The sequence below is a fragment of the Camellia sinensis genome, chromosome 1 (assembly GCF_055761805.1).
Source record: "Camellia sinensis isolate YWXY chromosome 1, ASM5576180v1, whole genome shotgun sequence".
NCBI lineage: Eukaryota > Viridiplantae > Streptophyta > Magnoliopsida > Ericales > Theaceae > Camellia > Camellia sinensis.
Window position 1 is genome coordinate 168,834,801 of NC_138961.1, and position 22,787 is coordinate 168,857,587.

The window sequence follows — 22,787 nt, forward strand, 5'->3', positions numbered from 1 at the left end:
CAACCTTTTGGATATGTTGTTCCCGGTCGTGAGAATCTCGTTTATCGGTTACAGAAGGCCTTGTATGGTCTCAAGCAATCCCCTCGTGCATGATTTGATCGATTTAGTGCTATTGTGCTTGCATATGGGTTCCACCGTTCTGCTTCTGATCACTTTGTTTTTGTTCGCCACTCGTCTACTGGGAGTATCATCCTTATTGTCAATGTGGATGACATTATCATTTCTGGCAGTGACTCCATTGGTATTGCTCATTTAAAGCGGTATTTGGGTCAACAATTTCACACCAAGGACTTGGGTCATCTTTGGTATTTTTTTGAGATTGAGGTGCTCAATCATCTCAGGGCTTGTTTCTCTCACAACGGAAGTATGTCCTTGATCTTCTCACTGAAACTGGTATTTTAGGCACTTGTCCTAGTGACACTCCCATGGACTCATGTGTTAAACTTCATGGCGTAACCGTGGCCTTGTTTTCTGATCTTGGTCGTTATTGTCGGTTTGTTGGGAAGTTGATATATCTTACTGTCACTCGTCCAGATATTACCTATACTGTGGGTGTGGTCAGTCAATTTATGTATGCTCCTCGCCAACCTCATTTTGATGTTGTCTGTTGTTTCTTACAGTACTTGAAAAGCACCTCAGGTCAGGGTTTGCTCTATCGTCCGTCTTCCTCGTTGTTTGTCATTGACTTCAGTGATGCTGATTGGGTTGGCAGTAAGATTGATAGAAGTTCTACCTTGGGCTATTATACCTTTGTTAGTGGTATCTTGTTACTTGGCGTAGCAAGAAACAGGCAGTTGTTGCTCATTCTAGTGTCGAGGCCGAGTACCGTGCCATAGCTCATACTGCCTCTAAGATGTTATAAGTTCACTCTCTTCTATAGGATTTTGGTATTTTTGTTCCCACTCGTATGAGTATGTGTTGTGATAATCAGGTTGCCATATTGATTGCTAATAATCCTGTGTTTCATAAGCGTACCAAACATATCAAGGTTGATTGTCATTTCATTCGAGATCTCTTACTATGCAAGCAACTTGTGACTCCTTATGTTCGTTCTGAAGATCAATTGGGTGATATCCTCACCAAACCTTTGGCTCGGACTTCTTTTCATCACTTATCTTTCAAGCTGGGTAAGTTTGATCTTTATGCTCCAACTTGAGGGGGAGTGTTAGAATAGTTATATGTTCTTATGTTATTATTTAGTTAAGTTGAGGGTACTCTAGTCATTTTGTAATGTCAGGTTTTATATAAATATATTTGCTGGTGTAGAGTAATTCAATAACTCTAAACCATATATTATTATCAGTCTCTTTCTCTCTTCTCTCTTTCTTCCTCTCAAACCATAACCCTAAATTTCTCCATTATACATTCTAACTCTCATGTTTAGTTGACTTAAAAAATAATGAAGAATACATTGCAAATAGAATCATCTTTCACCATTGCAAGGGAATGATCATTCCATAGGAGAGCCTAATGAATAATCATTCCATTCTATTCCATGTCCTTCCAGTGAACCAAATAGAGCATTTGTGTATTGCACAGAATTGCCTTAAATTATAGTTTTACAAACATTGGTGCATAATAAAACCATTTTACTTAATGGAGTTCTGAAATGGCAGCAGAGCTGAAGCACAAGCATTTTATTTAGAAAAATGCTAGGAATCCACCCTTACGGACTCTAAATTTACCCTGAATGTGTTTATGTGCTGGAGATTGAATTAATGAAGTATGGGGTCCACATGTGAAATGAATCTGAGCCATTGATTTCTTTTTCTATATAAATTCTGATAAGGGTGGGTTTGTATTTTTGTTGTTTTATTTAATGCCATATTCAAAAACGGAATAGACTTAGCTACATTTCTTTAGGTGCAAGTAATACATATGACCAATAAGAGCAAGCTTCATCTACAAGTCAAGGCAACATGTACAGCGCCCAACATCAAAGCCAGCACTCATTGTGGGCAAGATGACTACACAGCTCTTATTGGTCATCTGCAACACATGCACCTAAAGAGTTAGTACCAAAGTTTTCTTTTTCCCCTCCTCCGACAGCAATCATTAAAAGTCTCTTATAATAATAAATTGACTGTCAAGAAGACACGTGCAATCAGGTAAGTCTAATACTCTATTCCAAGTAAACCTGACCATTCAAAAACTTGTCCAGGATATTACCTGGAAGCTAGGAATTCTATAACGTCCAACGTTTTTGAGATGTAATCTGGAGATGTAGGCCAGCCTGTTGAGCCATCTCTACTAGCACTGTGTTCCATCCCATTTTGGGAGCCCAAAGCCGCATGAAGGTCAATTATACACTTTATGCTGTAGGCTCTGCATCAAAATTTCAAGTAGGGCTTAAAAGGAAATACACATCTAGGCACCAAGCAAGAGGGAAATATATCAAGGCAAGACCTACTGTGCCCATGTGAATGCATTATCAAGAGCTTCCAAACAACCACCAATGAAAGGAGCCGGAGGATTAGGATCAAAAGCTATCCACCAGCCAACAGGAATTCTCACAGCATTTATACCATGTCTGTACAGAAAATCGAAGTCTTCCACAGTGATAAAGCTGTTTCGATGCTTCTGGAATGTCCAATCATATAAATTAAATAAACAACTACTGAATAGGATAAATCAATATTGTTGTTCTTTCTTCCAAATGTTAGAAAACGATACCCAAAAACTCCACTTTTCTTAGCCAAGGGATGGGGAAGATAATATTAAAAATTGTAACATGGTAAGGATACCAAAGAAAATCACAAATACATGCAAAATAAAATATCATCTCCTAGTATATGTGAATAGAGATGATGGACTCACTACTCCTGAGAGACTAGGAGTTGGTTGCTCACGACATCCTCAAGAAAACTTGTCGTTAATGCTTGTAAAATCAAGAGGCTTTTGTATATAAAAAATATCTTCCAACATAGGCATGCTATACACCTCTGTTATCAGAATCTTACCACCAGCCACCCCCAGCTCCGCCCACCATCCCCTGTGACCTCCTCCAACAACCCCTCTCACAGCAAGCAACCACCTCCCACCAGTGTCCAATAACGATCTCTGACCACCAGCACATACTCACCAACCACTTCCCACTAGCAGCAACTACCTCTTGTTGAAAACCACCTCTGGCCACCATCTCCCACCATCAACACCCTCCTTCGACCACCACCCCTCTCACTTGTTTTCAAAACAAGTTTTTAAAATATGCGTACCAAACATGTTCTTCTCTTAATTTTTACCAAAAATAAACATAAAAATGTCTAATGTTTTCTATAAACAAAAAACAGTAAACTAGAAATGTTACTAAATGGCACCTAATTAATAAGTAATAACCAAACTAAACTAAACCGTGTGTCCCAATCAAGTAAGGTCGATTATATGAATCCTTTTTGCTATTCCGCTTTGTCAAAGGATATATGCTCAGTTAAATTGAATAACATATCATTTTTTAATATCATATCCCAGGTCAGTTTAGGTCTTTCCCTCCTCCTCACATTTCTGTTCACAATGTTCCTATCACTCTTCCTTACCGTTATGTCTACCGGTCTTCATTGTACATGACCAAACAATCTTGTTCTCTCTCAACTTGTCTTTGATTGGTGCTACTTCTACCATTTCATGAATATTTTTTTTAGTAAATATATTTATTTACTAAGAAAAAAGTTAGGGCTTTTTTACCTATTCGTCAAGCTTTTGAGCAGCTCTTTAGCCGCCGCCGCCGAATCCCTCAACAACATTCTCAAGAACCGAGAGCTGTACACATCATCATCTCAACTACATTCATTTTATCAACGTGTTGTTTATTAGTTCCCCAACATTCTATCCTATAAAAAATCCCAATTCCTTAGCCTTGTATCTGTTCTATAAAATTTTCCTTCCAATTTTGTTGGTATCCATATTATATATTATAAGCACTCCTTCACTTGAGCCAACCTATTTTGCTTCTATAGATCACATCATTCTCAACCTCTCAAGTCTTATTAATAATTGAACCTTGGTAATGAAAATGTTCACTCCAAGTATTGACTAATAAAATTAACATAAAACAAGGTATACAAATTAACACTAAAAATCAATAAATTAGAAACTAGATAATTAATATAAATTGTAAATTTGTAATTTACACTAAAAAAAAATTTAAATAGAAAAGCCCACAGACCCAGGCCCATGCTTGACCCTAGGCCTCAGGTCCTTGGGGAAAATGGGACAGGCAGGCATATTTTTTGCAGATGGGCAACTGGGCCTGTGTCGGACCAATTTTATGCCCCTACAGGACAATAAATTACCTTACCTTCAGAACTTCTTTTGCCTTATCATGGCGGTATCCATTAGCAAGCTGGAAATCTCCATGCAAGTTATTTGCTACAATCATCAATTCAAATGTGGCTGCATTATCATCCCATCCTGGCGTCGATGGATAGTCTGCTGTGAGTTGGTTTGCCATTGAAGCCTAAACAAGAAAAGCACCAAAATTATCATGTTTTACTGTTGAATAATTTCATTTTTAATAAGTATGCATTTTAACAAGGGTAAAACAGCCATTAAAAATTGTTAACATTAATGGGGCTTCATCTCCTAATATTCTATATAGGTGGGACTACATGGGTTAATAAACTTTCAATAGGATTTATGATAAAACAAAACCATTCAGTAGGACTTTTCACTAATTTCCCCTTTTAACAATGAGATAATCACAAATGCCAGCTCAACAGATTATGGGTCTACAAGTATATTGTAAGTTTAGAGAAGAGAAAGAGATAAGGAATGAGTGAGACCTCATCCCCTTTTATATTGATAATAATGCGTAATTACAGGAGTGCCATCAGGCATAAATTATGGGCCAGCCCATTACATCAATCAAGGGAAAACAAAATCAAATAAGAATAAAATATAAGCAATATTATTTCCTATTCTAACACTCCACCTCAAACTGGTGTGGAGATATTTCTCATGTCGAGCTTGATGAGAATGCCATGAAATGGTTTATTCCCTATTCCTTTAGTAAGAACATCCGCCATTTGATCACTAGTATTCACAAATGGAGTGCATATGATGCCACTAGTGAGCTTTTCCTTGATGAAGTGTCTATCAATCTCCGCGTGATTGGTTCTGTAATGCTGAACCGGATTATGAGCTATGTTGATAGCCACCTTGTGGTCACAGTACAGCCTCATGGAATCAGTTTGATGAATCCCCAAGTTTCTCAACAATAGTCTAATCCATAACAATTTGCATACAGCCTGGGTCATAATCCTGAATTCTGCCTCTACACTGGATCTAGCAACCACATTCTATTTCTTACTGTGCCAAGTGACCAGGTTGCCTCCAACAAATGTGCAATACCTAGAAGTTGATCGTCTATCAGTGACTGATCCAGCCCAATCTGCATCAGTAAAAGCCTCCACACTAAGATGACCATGTTTTGAGAAATAGAGGCCCTTTTCTAGAGAAGGTTTCAAGTATCTCAAAATTCTCATAATTGCCTCTAAGTAGGTAGCTCTAGGAGCATGCATAAACTGGCTAACCATACTTACCACAATGGAAATGTCTGGACGTGAGGGAGATAAGTATATAAGCTTCCGTACTAATATTTGGTATCTTCCCCTATCCATTGGCTCTCACCCTTGATCTTCACTTAACTTCTGACCCAGTTCTAGAGGTGTGTCACATAATTTGCCTCCAAGCATCCCAGTCTCCTATAACAAGTTAAGTACATACTTCATCTGGCATATGAAGATACCATCCTTGGATCTAGCTACTTCAATTCCCAGAAAGTACTTCAAAGTGTCCAAGTCCTTGATTTCAAACTCCTTGGCTAGGTACTGCTTCAACTGAGATATCTCTTCAACATTATACCCTGTCAGAACAATATCATCAACATAGATAATTAAGGCTGTAGTCCTACCAAGTGAGGAGTGTTCGACAAATAAGGTATGATCAGCTTGACTCTGCTTGAACCCATATCTCAACATAGCTTAAGCAAACCTTTCAAACCAAGTCCTAGGAAATTGCTTTAGTCTATAAAGTGACTTTCGGAACTTGCACACTTTACCCTTGGATTTAGCATCTTTGAATCCAGGGGTAATATCCATATAAACCTCTTCTTCGAGATCTCCATGAAGGAAGGCATTCTTCACATCAAACTGATAAAGTGACCAATCCAAATTTGCTGCAAGGGAGAGCAGTATTCTCACAGAGTTCATCTTAGCAACCCCATAAGTCTGAGTGAAGCCCTTAGCAATCAATCTTGCTTTGTACTATTCTATGGAACCATCTGCTTTATGTTTTACAGTATACACCGACTTACAACCAACTGGATTTTTGCCTCTAAGTAACTCCACTAACTCCTAAGTGCCATTCTTGCTAAGAGCTCACGTTTCCTCCATCATGGCATGTTTCCACTCTGGAATAGACAGAGCATCCTGGAAATTGTTAGGCAAACTCACAAACGAAATTTTAGAAAGAATGGCTTTATATGAAGGAGATATATTAGAATATGAGACATGATTAGAAATAGGATGCTAAGTACATAACTTAACCCCCTTCCTATTAGCAATAGAAACATCAAGATCTAAAAACTCAGGAATAGAAACATTAAGATCAGAATTACCTGGACTCTTAGGAGAGGCGAATGACTCTGGACACTTATCCGGAGAAGAAGTTGGCAATAAAGGATTAGAAGTAGTGTCTTGCATCCAGGTTACTTTCTGTCTATCTTTGTCCCTGACATAAACTTTGCCTTCTTCCTTTTCCACAACAATTGTTGGCTCAACATCCTCTATCTATTCAACCACTAGAGGTAGTGGAACAAGAATCTCTTCATACCAAGGCTCCCCTTGAAGGGATGACTGTGACACAGCAGAGGACTTAAGACTGAGACTCAAAGAAAGTGACATCCTTGGAGACAAATCATTTGCGAGATGGAGGATGATAACATTATAGCCTTTTTGAGTGGCAGAGTAATCCAGGAAAACACATTTAAGAGACTTAGGATCCAATTTACCACGAGTGGGTGAATGATTATGGCAAAACAAATACATTCAAATGGAGAACCCAGAAGATATGGACCTGAACAAAACTTGAAGAGGTGCTTGTTTTTGAAGGATTTGGGTAAGAAGACGATTAATCAAATAAGCAGTAGTGAGAACAGCTTCTCCCCAATAGGATCGAGGAACACGCAGTTTAAAGGATAGACAATGGGCCACATCAAGGAGATGGCGATCTTTCCGTTCTGTAACACCATTTTGTTGAGGGTTATTAGTGCATGAAGTTTGATGAATAATTCCATGAGTGGCGAAATAACTGGCAAGACCAGAGTCAATATCTCCCCCCCCCCACCCATTATCAGGACGCAGAATTTTTACAACTGCCCTAAACTGAGTGCAAACCATTTTATGAAAGTTTTGAAACACAAAAAACGCCTCATTTTTATCTTTCATCAGATATACTTAAGTGGCCATAGAACAGTCATCTATGAAAGTAACAAACCATTTTTTATATTATAAAGACACAAAATGTGAGGAACCCCATACATCAGAATGAATCAAAGAAAATGGAACTGAACTTTTATTAATAGAAAGAGCAAAAGAAACTTTGTGTTGTTTTCCAAGTTGACATGATGCACATTGAAAATCAGACACATTATTTTTCTCAAAAACAGAAAAAAATAAATGCTTAAGTAGTAAAAAGGAGGGATGTCCTAAGCGACAGTGCCACAGCCAAAAGTCTTCCTTGGTGGATGATAATTGAATAGATAAATGAGCCGGTTGTCTGTCTGATCCAGAATGTAGAAACCATATTCCTTTCTACCATTACCAATCCTCTTCCTCATGATAAGATCCTGAAACAGACAATGATCAGGAAAAAAACGTCACGCTACAATTCATATCACGGGTAATACAATTCAAAGATAAAAGATTAACATTAGAATTGGAAACATGGAGTAAAGAGGGTAAAGGAAGGGAAGAGGCGGCATGAATTAAACATTTTCCTAACACAAACAAAATAGTACCATCAGCAATATGTACTTTTTCCTAACCTAAGGAGGGGTTATACTCTGAGAACAAATTAAAGGAATCAGACATATGGTTTGAAGCACCAGAATCAATAATCCATGGCACAGTCGTATAAGATAGCAATACACATGTGAAGGAAGCCAAGTTACCTGAATTGGCAAAGGAAAAAGATGACGCATATGTGGCAGAAGTAAAGGCTCGACGGTCTAGCAAGTGGTGAAGAGCAATCTCAAACTCCGAAGCAGATAACCCCGAAACATCAGCAGTCGGTGAGACAACTGAAAATGAAGGTAGTGGCTCAATCATGTCAGAAAGATGTGCCCAAGTATTGGCCCCTCGGCCTCTAGACTGACCAAACCTACTCCCTTGAGGACCAGGACGGTCTCCTCGGCCACCAGAAGGTGTACCATGCAACTTCCAACAAGTCTCTCGTGTGTGTCAATGTCTATGCAGTAGTCACAAAAAAGATTATCCTTCTCAAAGGAAGGACGAGAACCACAAGTCACACGCTCTCCATCTCGAAGGGGTGCAGAAACCAAGGCAGAGCAATCAATAGTGGCTGAAGGAAACATAGCAGAGCAATGACTCTCCTCATTTTGCACAAAAGCAAAGGCTTACTGGAGAGAAGGAAGCACGACCTGAAGCTTGGGTAACCAGCTTGGGGAATGATAGAATATCACCCCCTATTTATAAATGAAGATTAGGGTTTACAAGAAAGGCAATTACAAGATGATCCCTGAGTGCTATCCCTGAGTGCATAAAATGATTACAGACAGACCCTAGTGTACCTTTCGGCTAATATAATATGCTAACACTTAATATAATATGCTAACACTCCCCCTCAAGCTGGTGCGAAGATATCTCTCATGCCCAGCTTGCCTAATATGTCATGAAATGGTTTATTCCCAATCCCCTTGGTGAGAATGTCAGCAAGTTGTTCACCAGACTGGACAAAGGGAGTACAAATGGTACCACTAGTGAGTTTCTCCTTAATGAAGTGGCGATCAATCTCAACATGTTTAGTCCTGTCATGTTGAACTGGATTGTGAGCGATGTTGATGGCGGCCTTATTATCACAGTATAACCGCATGGAGTCCGTCTGATCAATACCTAGATCACGCAACAATAATTTGATCCATAAAAGTTCACACACACCTTGTGCCATAGCTCTAAACTCAGCTTCTGCGCTTGACCTGGCAACCACATTCTGTTTCTTACTCCTCCAAGTAACTAGGTTGCCGCCAACAAATGTGCAATACCCTGAAGTTGATCTCCTATCAGTTACTGACCCAGCCCAGTCAGCATCTGTATAGACTTCTACGCGAAGATGATCATACTTTGAAAAATACAGACCCTTACCGGAGCAGACTTCAAATACCTCAAGATTCTCATGACAGCCTCAAGGTGAATCTGATAAGGAGCATGCATAAACTGACTAACTATACTGACAGCAACAGCAATATCAGGACGGGAGTGAGATAGGTAAATGAGCTTACCCACTAATCGTTGATAGCTCCCCCTATCCACAACTTCTCCTCCTTCATCATCCCCTAATTTCTGATTGGGTTCCAGGGGGGTGGCACATGCCTTGCAGCCAAGCATCCCAGTTTCCTTCAACAGGTCAAGCACATATTTTCTCTGTGAGATAAATATCCCATCCTTAGAGCGAGCAACTTCAATTCCCAGAAAATACTTCAAGCTGCCCAAGTCTTTGATTTCAAACTCTTTAGCTAAATATTTCTTCAACAGAGGTATTTCCCCACTATCATTGCCTGTAAGAACTATGTCATCTACATAAACAATAAGTGCTGTAGTCTTACCGTGTGAGGAATGTTTCACAAACAATGTGTGATCTGCCTGACTTTGTTTGAAGCCATATTTAAACATAGCCTGAGTGAATCTCTCAAACCAAGCCCTTGGAGACTGTTTGAGACCATATAATGACTTCCGAAGTTTGCATACTTTGCCTTCTGTTTGATGATCCTCAAAACCCGGAGGAATGTCCATATATACTTCTTCTTCGAGGTCACCATGGAGAAAAGCATTCTTGACATCAAACTGATAAAGCGGCCAATCTAGATTAGCTGCTAGAGAGAGAAGTACTCTGATTGAATTCATTTTTGCCACGGGTGCGAAGGTCTCCTGATAATCAATGCCATATGTCTGAGTAAACCCTTTTGCCACAAGTCTTGCCTTGTAACGCTCAATAGACCCATCTGCTTTGTGTTTCACAGTATATACCCATTTACATCCCACAGGTCGTTTGCCCGTAGGTAACTCAGTCAATTCCCAAGTGCCATTCTTCCTAAGTGCTTTCATTTCCTCAATCATGGCTAGTTTCCATTCAGAGGTAGCAAGAGCATCCTGAAAATGGTTAGGAATGCTAACAGAGGAAATATTGGACACAAACGCTCTATATGAGGATGACAAATGAGAGTATGATACAAACTGTGAGATAGGATGTTGAGTACAAGATCTCACACCCTTCCTCTTGGCAATAGGAACATCAAGATCAATGGACTCGAGAGATTCAAAGTTACCTCGACTCTCATCAGAAGCAGGAGATGGCAGTGGGGTAGCAGAACCGGTCCCGTGTATCCAGTTAACTTGTTTTCTGTCTATGTCCCGGACATAAACATGCCCGTCCATATTCTTAGTGACAGTGGGTTCTATAGTCCCAGTAGAAGAGGGGGGTGCAAGAACAACTGGTTCCACCATAGGAAGCACAGTAGTAGAGGGTGGTGCAAGAACAACTGGTTCCACCATAGGAGGCACAGGACTCACTTCACACCAAGGCTCCCCCGGAAATGAGGACGGTGACACCGGAGAGGACAAGAAATAGGACTGGGATTCAAAGAAAGTTACATCCATGGACACAAACCACTTACGAGAAGAAGGGTGGTAACATTTATACCCCTTTTGAGTAGAAGAGTAACCAAGGAAAACACACTTGAGGGAGCGAGGGTCCAACTTACCACGAGCCACGAGAGAGAGAGTGATTATGGACAAAACAGACACAACCAAATATTTTGGGAGGAATAGAAAACAAGGACGGAGAACCGAGGAGGACGTGAAGCGGAGCCTTTTTGTCCAAGACCTGGGTAGGGAGACGATTAATAAGATGGGCAGCGGTGAGAACAGCGTCGCCCCAATAGGGCCGAGGCACATTCATAAAAAAACACATGCACCGAGCCATGTCAAGAAGATGCCGATTCTTGCGTTCGGCCACCCCATTTTGTTGAGGGGTATTGGTGCAAGAGGTCTGATGGATAATGCCATGAGTAGAGAAATATTGTCCTAACCCAGAATCTATGTATTCTCCGCCATTATCAGAACGAAATATTTTGATAGTGGCCCCAAACTGAGTACAAATCATCTTATGAAAAATGCGAAACACAGAGAAAACCTCACTCTTATCTTTCATGAGATACACCCAAGTAGCACGAGAAAAATCATCAATAAATGTAACAAACCAGCGATGACCTTTCACAGACAGAACACGAGAGGGACCCCAAACATCAGAATGTATTAATGAAAAAGGAACGAAGCTTTTATTCAAACTGGGAGCAAAAGAAGCTCTATGTTGTTTTCCAAGCTGACAAGACTCACAAAGAAAGTCAGACACATGATGATTTGCGAAATTAGAAGGAAATAAATGCTTAAGTAAATGAAATGAGGGATGCCCAAGACGTCAATGCCGCAGCCATAAATCAGCGAGGGTAGTAGAAGACGTGATGGAAGAATAAGCAAGTTTGTCCGGTTGATCTAGGAAGTAGAGACCATTTTCTGCACTACCACTGCCAATTGTCCTCCCCTTGACAAGGTCCTGAAAAAGACAATGATCAGGAAAAAACGTCACACTACAATTCAAATCTTGGGTAAGACGACTTAAGGATAACAGATTAACAGAAAACTTGGAAACATGGAGAACAGAAGATAGATGTATGGTAGGAGTGACTTGGACTAAACCTTTTCCAGAAATGGAAGAAACAGTACCATCGGCAATCCTAACTTTGTCCTGACCTGAAGAGGGCTTATAGACAGAGAAAAGATCAGAGGAGCCAGACATATGATCTGAGGCACCAGAATCAATAATCCAAGGCAAGGATGTATGACACAGGAAAGCACAAGGAGAAGATGCTAAGTTACCTGAGCGGGCAAAGGACGAGGAAGCGGTATTGAGAGCAGTAGAAGATCGGCGGTCCAACAATTGGTGCAAAGCATCCTCTAGCTCAGTATCAGAAGCTTGGGTAACAGAAGTAGAATTAGAATCAAGGGTATCAACGGCACTAGACTGATGAGCCCGGGAATAGGAACCACGTCCTCTAGATTGGCCTGACCGACCTCTTCGAGAACCAGACCGATCACCTCAACCCCCAGATGGAGTCCCATGAAGCTTCCAACACGTCTCACGAGTATGCCGCGGCTTCTTGCAATAATCACAGAATACAGACTCCTTAGTAACAGACGGAGGAGGCAGGCTGAGGCTATCTCGAGGAGTAGACAGTAATGCGGAACGGTCAGTAGAGACAGGGGACATCATAGCAGACCGGCGACTCTCCTCATTTTGTACATAGGCAAATGCCTCCTGAAGTGAAGGAAGAGTATCCATACTCAGAACTCGACCCCTAACTGGATCATAGTCCACATTTAGGCCGGCCAAAAATTTAACGACCCGTTCCCGTGCGATGAACTTTTTGTACCTGATAGAATCAGTAGGGCAAACGGGCTTATAGTCTTCCAGGTGGTCAAGGCGTTTCCAGCCGTTAGTGAGGAAAGTGAAGTACTGAAGAACAGTCTGCTCCCCTTGAAGTGAGCTCTCAATAGAGCGGCGCAACTCAAATGCCTGTGAAAAATTTCCTTTGCAGGAATAGGTAACAGCCACAGCCTCCCAAACGTCCTGGGCAGTCTCCATAGACAAGTAGCCCTTACCAAGTTCTGGAACCATCGAATGGATAAGCCAACTCATAATCAAAGAGTTGGTAATCTCCCATTGGTCATAACCTGAGTCAGTGGTACTAGGTGCCTGTATCCTGCCATCAACATACCCCATCTTCCCTCTGCTTTTCAAAAATAAAGTCAAACTTTGAGACCATGCTAGGTAGTTCTGACCATTAAATAGAGAGGTGGTGATTTTCAGACTAGGGTTGGGGTTCTCAGTCATGGTAGTAGGTAGAATGGGACTCTCACTCTTTGGTGTTTGAGAAGAAGGGGACACACTGGTGGAATCTGTCATGGATACAATACTACCGAACCCGCAACAAAACTAGTGGCAATCACAAACCCGAAAGGTGGTAGTGAGATAACAGGCACAATGACTACTATAAAGACATAACAAAATTAAGAAACCATTTTTTTTTTTTTTTTTTTAAATATATATATATATATATTGATTTATTTATGTATACATGTATTTATATATAAATATATATATCAGGTTATATTTATATATATATCAAGGGTGTGAGATACCAGAGTGACGAAGACGACAGAGAGATGAGGACAACGAGGGCGATGACGGCTGGAGGAGATCGACGAGCTGAGGAGCTGAGACGAAGACGAAGACGAGCTGAGGAGACGAAGACGAGGCAGACGAGCTGAGGGACGAAGACGAAGCAGACGAAGACGAAGACGACAGAGGACGGCTGGAGGAGATCAACCCAGCAGATGATCCAACTAGGTATGTTTTGAACCCTAACCCTAGAGGTGTAGCTCTGATACCATGAAGCTTGGGTAACCAGCTTGGGGAATGATAGAATATCACCCCCTATTTATAAATGAAGATTAGGGTTTACAAGAAAGGCAATTACAAGATGATCCCTGAGTGCTATCCCTGAGTGCATAAAATGATTACAGACAGACCCTAGTGTACCTTTCGGCTAATATAATATGCTAACACTTAATATAATATGCTAACACGACCATGCTAAGTACGCTACTCCGAACTGGATCATACTCCACATTCAGGCTTTCCAAGAACTTGAAGACCCACTCTTGCTCCACAAACTTCCGATAACCAGCAGAATCAGTGGTACAGACAAGCTTGTAATCCTGAAGGTGATCGAGTCACTTCCACTCCTTACTAAGAAAAGTAAAATACTGGAGGATAATCATCTCACCTTGTACCGACCTTTTAATGGAGCGACGTAACCGGAAAGCCTAGGAGAAGTTCCCCTTCCTGGAGTAAGTAGTAGTTACTGCTTCCCAAATATCCTAGGCAGTGTCAATAGACAAGTAGCCCTCTCCAATCTCCGGTACCATAGAATGTATCAACCAGCCCATAATCAGAGAATTGGTGATCTCCCACTGATCATAACGAGGTATGTGGTACTGGGTGCCTGTCCCCTCCCATCAACATATCCCATCTTCCTTCTGCTCTTCAAGAAAACAGTCAGACTCTGAGACCACGCTAGGTAATTTTGACTATTGAATGGAGAGGTGGTGATTTTACAGCCAAGGTTGAGGTTATCAATCATAGTAGAAGGAATAACAGAACTCTAGCCCTGAGATGGCTGAGAAGTAGTAGATTCACTAGTCAAATCTACCATGGAGACTACTAATTACTCCTCGAACACAATGCTAATCACAAACTCGGAATATGATAGTGGAAGAACAAGCACAACGGTCACTATGGAAGCATAGAGAATTAAGAACTCAATATAAACCCCCTTTCTTTTTTCTTTTTTTTTTTAAGTTTTTCATCACCAGAAGATCCCAAAAAGGAAGAAACGAACTCAGGCTACCCTAGAAGGGCTGCTGAACTCGACCAGACCAGCAAGGAGATTGGTCGGCCACCTGGGGGCCCTCGATAGTGGCTGAAGGGGCCTGCCGAGGGAAAAGAAAGGGAAGACTGGGGGTGTCGGGGGGAGACCAAGGCCTAAGTAGGGCTGGAGGAGGCTGTCAGGCGTAGAGGAAGAAGGGAAGAGGCTGTCGGGTGGCTGGAAGGCTGTCAGGTGGCTAGGAGGAGTTACAAGGATGTGTCGTATGGTAAGAAGGAGAGATGAGGCAAGTGGTGGTGATGGGTGGCAAAGAAGGAGAGATGGCTAGGGCATGGCTCTAATACCATGTAAGTTTAGAGAAGAAAAAAAGATAGGGAATGAGTGGGACCTCATCCCCTTTTATATTGATAATAATGCGTAATTACAGGAGTGCCATCGGGCATAATTTATGGACTAGCCCATTATATCAATTAAGGGAAAATAAAATCAAATAAGAATAAAATATATACAATATTATTTCATATTCTAACATTTATTCTAACATATATCACATGTCAACAGTGCACAAGCAGGTGGCACAGTTATTCTGGACGTTTAACAAGTTCACAGCTTAAGCCAAACTTTAAAAAACTAATAGGGTGAATTACATTAATAGTTCTTATAGTTTGGGGCTCGTGTTACTTTAGTTCCTGACTTTTTTATTATAACATATTTGATCTTGAATTTTGAATCTTGAATCTGGTTCCAAATAAAGACAATTGAAGATACCATTGCTCAATTTGAAGGGCAAAGTCGTCAATTTGATAAAATATAAACTAATTTGACAAAAATAAATGTCAAAAATATTTGTGAGATTTTAAAAATTATTGCTGCCCACCAAAGATAAAATTATGTAAAATTGATAAATCTTTTACATATTTATTTATTTTACCAAATTAATTTTTATTACGTGTTTGGATGATAATCATGTAATAGGTGGTTGTTTAGACTTTTAATATGTAATCAATACATTTAATATATGAAATGCTTTTAGTTTTGAATTTTTTATTTAATGAACTAGTTTAATAATGGTATCAAAGTTGTCGCCATATTTGACTTTCGGAAAAATAGAAACTAATTTAATGAAAATAAAAACAACCACCCATTGCATGATCATCAGCCAAACAGATAACAAAAATTAATTTGGTAAAAAAAAATTAAATAAATGTTTAAAAATTTTATCAATTTTACATAATTTTATCTTTGGTGAGTAGAAATAATTTTTAAAAATTTAAAAATATTTTTTTGACATTTTTTTTTTTCAAATTAGTATATATTTTATCAAATTGATGACTTTTTCCTTGAAATTGAGCAATCGTATTTTCAATTGTCCTTATTAGAATAATATTCAAAATTCAAAGTCAAATGTGTCACAATTAAAAAGTCAAGGACCAAAGTGACACAAGCCCCAAACTATAGGGACCATTAGTGTAATTCGCTCAAACTAATAACAAATAAAGAATGAAACAATCATTCTCACCAAGCATACTACATGCATTTGTTAACACATAATGAAACAATTTACGAATCGCCCATCATTGTCTTGCATAATTATTAAGTTACTTGTACCATTGCATAAATTGCTTAACTTAGATTCCAGGAATCAAATTCATCTACAAAATATTCCAAATCTATTCTTGAAATTATCATAGATTGACAGAACCTGTCAATATTACTGGCTGCTCAACCTTTATCACATTGTTTCACAGAACAATTACCATGTAACTCCGAAGAAATTCATGCTGCCAATGGTGGTTGCTAAATTTTAGAATTATTTGAACAAAGTGGCTGCCTTTATGCTCAAACTTCCATTTTTGTGCTCAAAAATCTGAGCATTACCGTGGCAGCTGAAGCCAAACAAACCAAACATATCACCATTGGTATCCAGCCATATTTATGAATTAAAACAAAGGCTAGGAATGATAGGTAGTTAAAAGTGCTTCACTCTGCACTTTCAATGATCAACCGTAGAGCAAACATGCAATTGCAATACTACCTCAAATAACTATGTAAGTCAGGCATTAGAGCTTTTCCTAGTCATAAAACTAAAATGGACAAGAAATCATACCTGAAGATAGGTCCCACTATTAAGCTTGAGGTGAACTCTGTTATTATTTCTTTCAACATAAAATGTTTCGGTTCTTGATGGTGATTCTGCTATCGAAGAGACAGATCCCCCATCGCCATCACATGTCAGAAATTGGCCTTGAGAGGTGCGAAACTGGAATTCTGACTCAGATACTCTCCATAACTGCAGGAAAAGACGTTAATCAATAAACAATCTCCATACATAACACAGTTACTTTAAAATGTCATATAGTGACACCTAAATATATGAACTAGGAAGCCTGAATGCTTATAAGAAAGTGTTGTGTATGCGGCTGACACGTGTTAAGCACCAACACTCGCCAGACAATCTGGGACACATGTTGGACAAGCACCAAAATGTTTCGTATTATTCTTTTGAATTTGTTTAGAACTGGACACACCTTGGAAACTCAGGTGACGTGTTCAATGCTTAGATGAGCATGAAACACATTGCAAGTTTGAGAAAATAACTTGGGCAACAATACAATAAAATAAAAATATTGTGGATGTATATACCTATTAATCCCTCATTTTTAGACTTTTTAGTTTGAGTAGTCATAAAATCCAAAACTTGCAATTTATTTATGAATAGAACTTTTCTAAAATAGGTGTTAGCACTTAATTTCACACTTCTTTTCCAATATGAAGAATGTGAAAAAATTTCTTACTATGTTCATATAATAAAATAAAAATGTATTGTAATATAAAAAATGAACAAATACTTATTTCATGTGTACATATAAATACATATATATTTATTTGTTGTATTATCCCTACTGTGTCATGTCCTTTTTTTTTTTTCAAAATATCATATCAACGTGTTTGTATTGTATTATACATGTGTCCCATGGGCTGGAAAAATAGGGGGAAGCCCATGAATGTGCAATAACATCGGCCCCAATCCATCGAGGAAAAACCCCAGAATCCACACCCTTGACACTAGGGGCCAACATACATTGTTTAAACTCATATCCACTTAAAAGCTAAAACCTACAAGTGGTGAGTAGGGGTATGCAAGAAACTTGCCTACCCATCCAAACTATCAGCCAACATGAGCCAACCAGATCTGCCACCTCCATTTTGAGAGTTTTGGCAGGTTAGGTTCTCAGGATACACACTAAATTTGTGAATGTTCAATTGTGTGAGATTTAGTATCTCCAACTTGCTCAAATATACGACCGACCATCCAGTATTTATATAAATATATTAAACACTTCAACCCTAAACAGATTTTCTAATTTTCTAACGTTCATCTCTGCTTCTAAATCTCTCAATTCTTATTGTGGCCACCCCAATACTCCCTATCATTACCTCTCACAGTCATTACCAGCCACCACCACCTCCTCCATCTTCCCTCTCTCCCATACCCCTCTCATTGCCCATGCCCCTACAGCCCTACCTCCGCCCTTATCAGCTCATCATTTTTGTTTTATTATTTACCTTAGACCATAAACATTCAAGTTTACGAAAGTTCATTACATGCTTCGATTCTAAACTGTTGGCAAAGTTTCTTGAACACAGGTATATAATTAAGCATTTCTTTTATTTTGATATGTAACGTCACAATTACAGTATAAGGCTTATGACTTTAGAATGTGTTCATACAAACCTGCCTACCCACCAGTTTTGAGGCTATGTGGGTGGCGGGTTGATGGCAGTGGGTTAAGAAATTGTCAACCCATTGAAGAGGTGGTTTGGTTGAGATTATTTTCCCCAAACCACCCATACCATACCAACCCACATACACCTGTAAATAAAACCATCTAATGTATATTAAGTCTCACTCTTTTTGATTTTTATTTTATGTGGGACTCTACCTTCACACATGTTCCAACAAACTTTCCCTCAAGTGTGAACCAAACATCGGGCCTAGCCTAGCTTCCCCCTCGAGTTCGATTTACCATCCGCAGATTCAGGTTCACCATATGTTGTATCCACTCCATCTTAATTATAATTTATTACTTTACAACACTATTGTCCAACCTGGGCCACCCATACACACTCCATCAAGAGCCACCATGTTGGAGCCACCATGTTGGAGCCACCATGTTGCAAGAACATTAACTGCATGCACCTGGATTTTCCTTGCTCCAACAAGAGTTACCTATGTATTTTTCCTGCTCCATCAAGAGCCTTAGTGCAAGTCCACCAACATCAGTTCAACCAAAATAATCTGCCCATAATTGTTGTTGGATATGATATCACTTGTTGGAGAATCCGAGGAGCACCCACAAACGAGCAGCAATATCATCCCAATTCGTCAGGGAGTAACTGAGTAGTCCACATGCACACACACACAATAGCAAGAAGAATCAATCAAAAACAAGTAAAGCACGACACACAGATGTAGATTACCTACATCCATGACTCACACTAGTTCCACTGTTGAAAGAAGTTAACAGTTTAATGTGGCTCTTTGTGTAGACAACAACATAGATGCTAGGTTTACATCAAGTATGCGTATGTATCTGTCTTTTTAGTTTATTAAACTCTGTTTGGCGCATGAGCAAGGACATCACTGTCATAGCATTCAATCATAAATGATAAAATAAGACCTCCAGGTAATATTGTGACTAGGCATTGTCATGCTTCAGGGCCTTCTAGCAAACATAACAAGATATTTAAGGGTAAATGAGAAAACCACAACCATATACATGATTAAATTAAATAGCAAAATTTTCTAAAAATACCAAAAGCACTTCATCCTTTTTTCTTTTTCTTTTTTTAAAGCACCGCGTGCGTAAATCACCTTTCATTCATTTTCACTACAAATAACTTAGACAAGAAGTTTTTGGACAAAGCTCAAATAGAGTTGAATAGATGGACTGTATCCATGTAGTAAGCCCCAAAAAAGTTGGATAAGGCTCCACACTTGAGTGAGACAGTCATGGAGATGGCTTAAAACATCTCTCTCCCCTTCTCTTTTAATGAAGCCTTTAGCTCTCTAAACAGAACTTATTTCAATAGCATGTTGCTATAAGGTCAAAACAGTAACAATCCCACATGCTTCCATGTATCGTAATAAGCATGTGCTTGATTGACCAGTCAAAACCTTCTGCCACTACAGTGAGAGATTAAAGGTTAGATTTCCTTATTACATTATGCTTAAGAAAGTGCATATCAAACTCCGTGGGTAAATATGGCCCAATTTACAAGACTTGCATCACTTGAATTGGTTTAAAGGAAATGCAATACATTGAATGTGAATTATAATATCAAAAGTCCTATATTATCAGTTTCAACTAAATCATACTTGAACTCACATTGTGGTCTTACTTGCTAGTCAATGCATCAAACCCACAAAGACTTGGATATTTGTGGAGGTTTTGCCTAAGTGCTGCAATTTCTTTCAGGTAAGTCAGGATAGATTACGAATTTTTTTACAAGTAGACAATAGAGGATAATTATTGAATTTCATTACCTGCTAAAGTTCTAATTTACTGTGCATATTCCTAAATTTCCAAAAACCTCCCTTTAAAGTCATTATCTTAGAATGGGAATCTTTTTATTCGGATTAAGCTATTTACTAGATCTGCATTCTAATTTTCAGACAACTATCGTTGCAATAGTACTAATAACAAGTTAATCACAAACACCTTTTAGCTAGCAATCGCACATTCTGCTAATAGATACACAAAGATATGCATCATATTGGACCAATTCTCTAATCAAATGTGCATTAGAATGTTGCAAAATTTAAATCTATGCAGCATTATATTTACTACTTTCATTTATTTATTTTCTATTTGTACCACTGCATTTTTTATACCTATGCAGTGATGCAACAAAATATATATATATATATATATATAAAACATGCTGAAAGAGAAAAGAAAACAAAAACATTTTTTACAGATATCAACACATAAAAAACCAAGAAATGATTAGGAGACACAAGAATGAGCAATTTGGTTAGGCATCTCACTGTAAAGGTTTCCCATGAAGAAGGAATGTCTCTGTCAACTGTAACATTCATGCCACCCCCATTCTCTGCACTCACATACTTCTGCAATGTCACAGATTTGAGTTGGACATATGTTCCATCCTACATTTCAATCTCCATGAATAGTTTAGTCACAGTAACTCAGAAAGAATCCCAATTAGCAATCAAATTATGAGTGCAAGAACTCACAAGCATGTCTCCGTTGGGAATGCCATCAAAAAGAGAAGGCTTAATCCAGCCTTCCACTACCAACCATCCACCCAAATTCACTCCTCTTACTTTTGAATCTCCATGTATTCCCTCCACTTAAAACACAGAAAATAAAAAAATGAAGAAACCAAATTGGGTTATGTAGTATCAGTTTTTCAAAATGTACGTAGAGCATTTTCAAGAATCAATCAAGAAATTCAAGAAAATGGAGTTATAGAGCTAACCTGAGCATACAACAGTGAAGATGAGCAAACAACTAAGTAGAAATGCAAATACCCATTTGCAGAGAACAAGTTCCATGTAGAATGCAGGCTACAATTGCATCAGATCAGCAAAAGTAAACTATCCATCTGCAAAGGAAAGCAAGAAACCCAATATAGAAAGACAGATTATTCAAATCCTCCCAAGAACCCTTCTGAGTAATTCCTTCCTTATTATTGAATTAATTCCAAATAGAACATTGTAAACAACCATAAAGAATTGAAGATCTTGATGATTTTATTCTTTTATTACAATATTAAATTGTTGAGGCAATCCCTTAAGAGTGTAGACAAAGACAAAACCCACTAATAAGAAATTCAGAGAAGAAGTAAAGAACAATATTCTCAAGGTGCAAGAAAGGGAAGGTAAAAGTGTGTACACGTATGGATATGTAAAAGCTGAATATGAAGCGAAAGGGCTGCTTTTGATTGGTAGATTTTGGGTTGGGCTATGATTCTTGACTGGTTAAGTAAACAAAGGTTAGAAAAAAAGGGGCTTTTATGATGGACAAACTAGTAAAGGGGTGGTTCCACCACTCTACCCCTTATCAATATATGTTTGTCTTGGTTTGATTTGATTCATTCATGCCTCAAGCCTGAGCTTGCTTTGTGGGTGCGGTGTAGTGTGGGGAATAGAGAGACCCAGTACAGTACATATCGTTAAAGAGAAAGAGGGGGGGGGGGGGGGGGGGGGGGGGGGGGGGGAATTGGGGGAAAATGAAGAGAAAAGGGTGGGGGATACAGAAGTAATTTTCCTTTTTTTTTGTTTTGGGCTTGGGGTTGGTTTAGCCAGCATTTTTAATATTGATATTGATTTGTCCTCGTGTCCTGAAAATTACACCATCTTTATTGGTGAATTTATTTGGTGCAAGTTCATTCTTTTTTTATTTATTTGTTTTTTTAGTTTTTTTTTTTTTTTTCCTACTTATCAGATTTACACGTAAAAAATTGCATGTATAGTGTAATTTTTTTAGATGGCCCTACTAGTAAGCAATTGTTCCTTAATTTTATGAGAAATTTATTAAAAAGTCTTCATTTGGGAACTGTTGCACCAGTTGGTCCTACGTTCTACATGTTTGATTGCCAAGTATTTGTAGTGTTGTGACCAAGAAGTCCTTTTTCAAATGTAGCACGATATTGGTTGGACGGATATGCCCTCATTAGTTTATTGCGAAAAGTTTATGTGGTTTTGGAATTTGCCACCACACGTTTTTGGAGAGGGGGATATTCTGTTTCGAAAGATTGCAGAGGGGGGAAGAAGAGGGTTTTGCATCACTTCTGTGCGTGAAGTGGACGAGGGTTTTCACAAGTGCCGTCAATAGGGTCGGCCGTATTCAGGTATGTCACGTTTTCAACAGTTCGTCACATTTGTTGAACCATGGCTGAGTATTCGTCGTATACACGTTTTACTGCACACCGGAATCAATCTTTTCTTTTAAATGTCAATGGTGAATACTTTAGGAAATCTGACTTCTATCAGTGTGGCACGAACATGTCAAAAAGGGTGTTG

General features: G+C 39.0%; 1 protein-coding gene across 5 annotated transcripts in view; it reads right to left on the reverse strand.

Moving 5' to 3' along the window:
- Positions 1-21,939, reverse strand: part of LOC114284219 (putative glucan 1,3-beta-glucosidase A) — a 40,838-nt gene extending 18,899 nt beyond the window's left edge. The window contains exons 1-8 of one of the 5 annotated variants that reach the window (XM_028227127.2): positions 21,658-21,939; positions 21,242-21,367; positions 20,997-21,112; positions 20,790-20,909; positions 16,845-17,027; positions 4,295-4,453; positions 2,411-2,580; positions 2,170-2,325 (exon numbers count right to left, since the gene is read on the reverse strand). In XM_028227127.2, coding sequence (XP_028082928.2) covers positions 2,170-2,325; positions 2,411-2,580; positions 4,295-4,453; positions 16,845-17,027; positions 20,790-20,909; positions 20,997-21,112; positions 21,242-21,317 — 980 coding nt within the window. In that variant the 5' untranslated portion in view covers positions 21,318-21,367; positions 21,658-21,939. Of the gene's footprint in view, positions 1-2,169; positions 2,326-2,410; positions 2,581-4,289; positions 4,454-16,844; positions 17,028-18,847; positions 18,970-20,789; positions 20,910-20,996; positions 21,113-21,241 lie in introns of those variants that run through there. The other 4 variants (XR_014341242.1, XM_028227129.2, XM_028227128.2 and 1 more) reach the window with 4 other exon arrangements.
- Between the last annotated feature and the right edge of the window lie 848 nt (positions 21,940-22,787).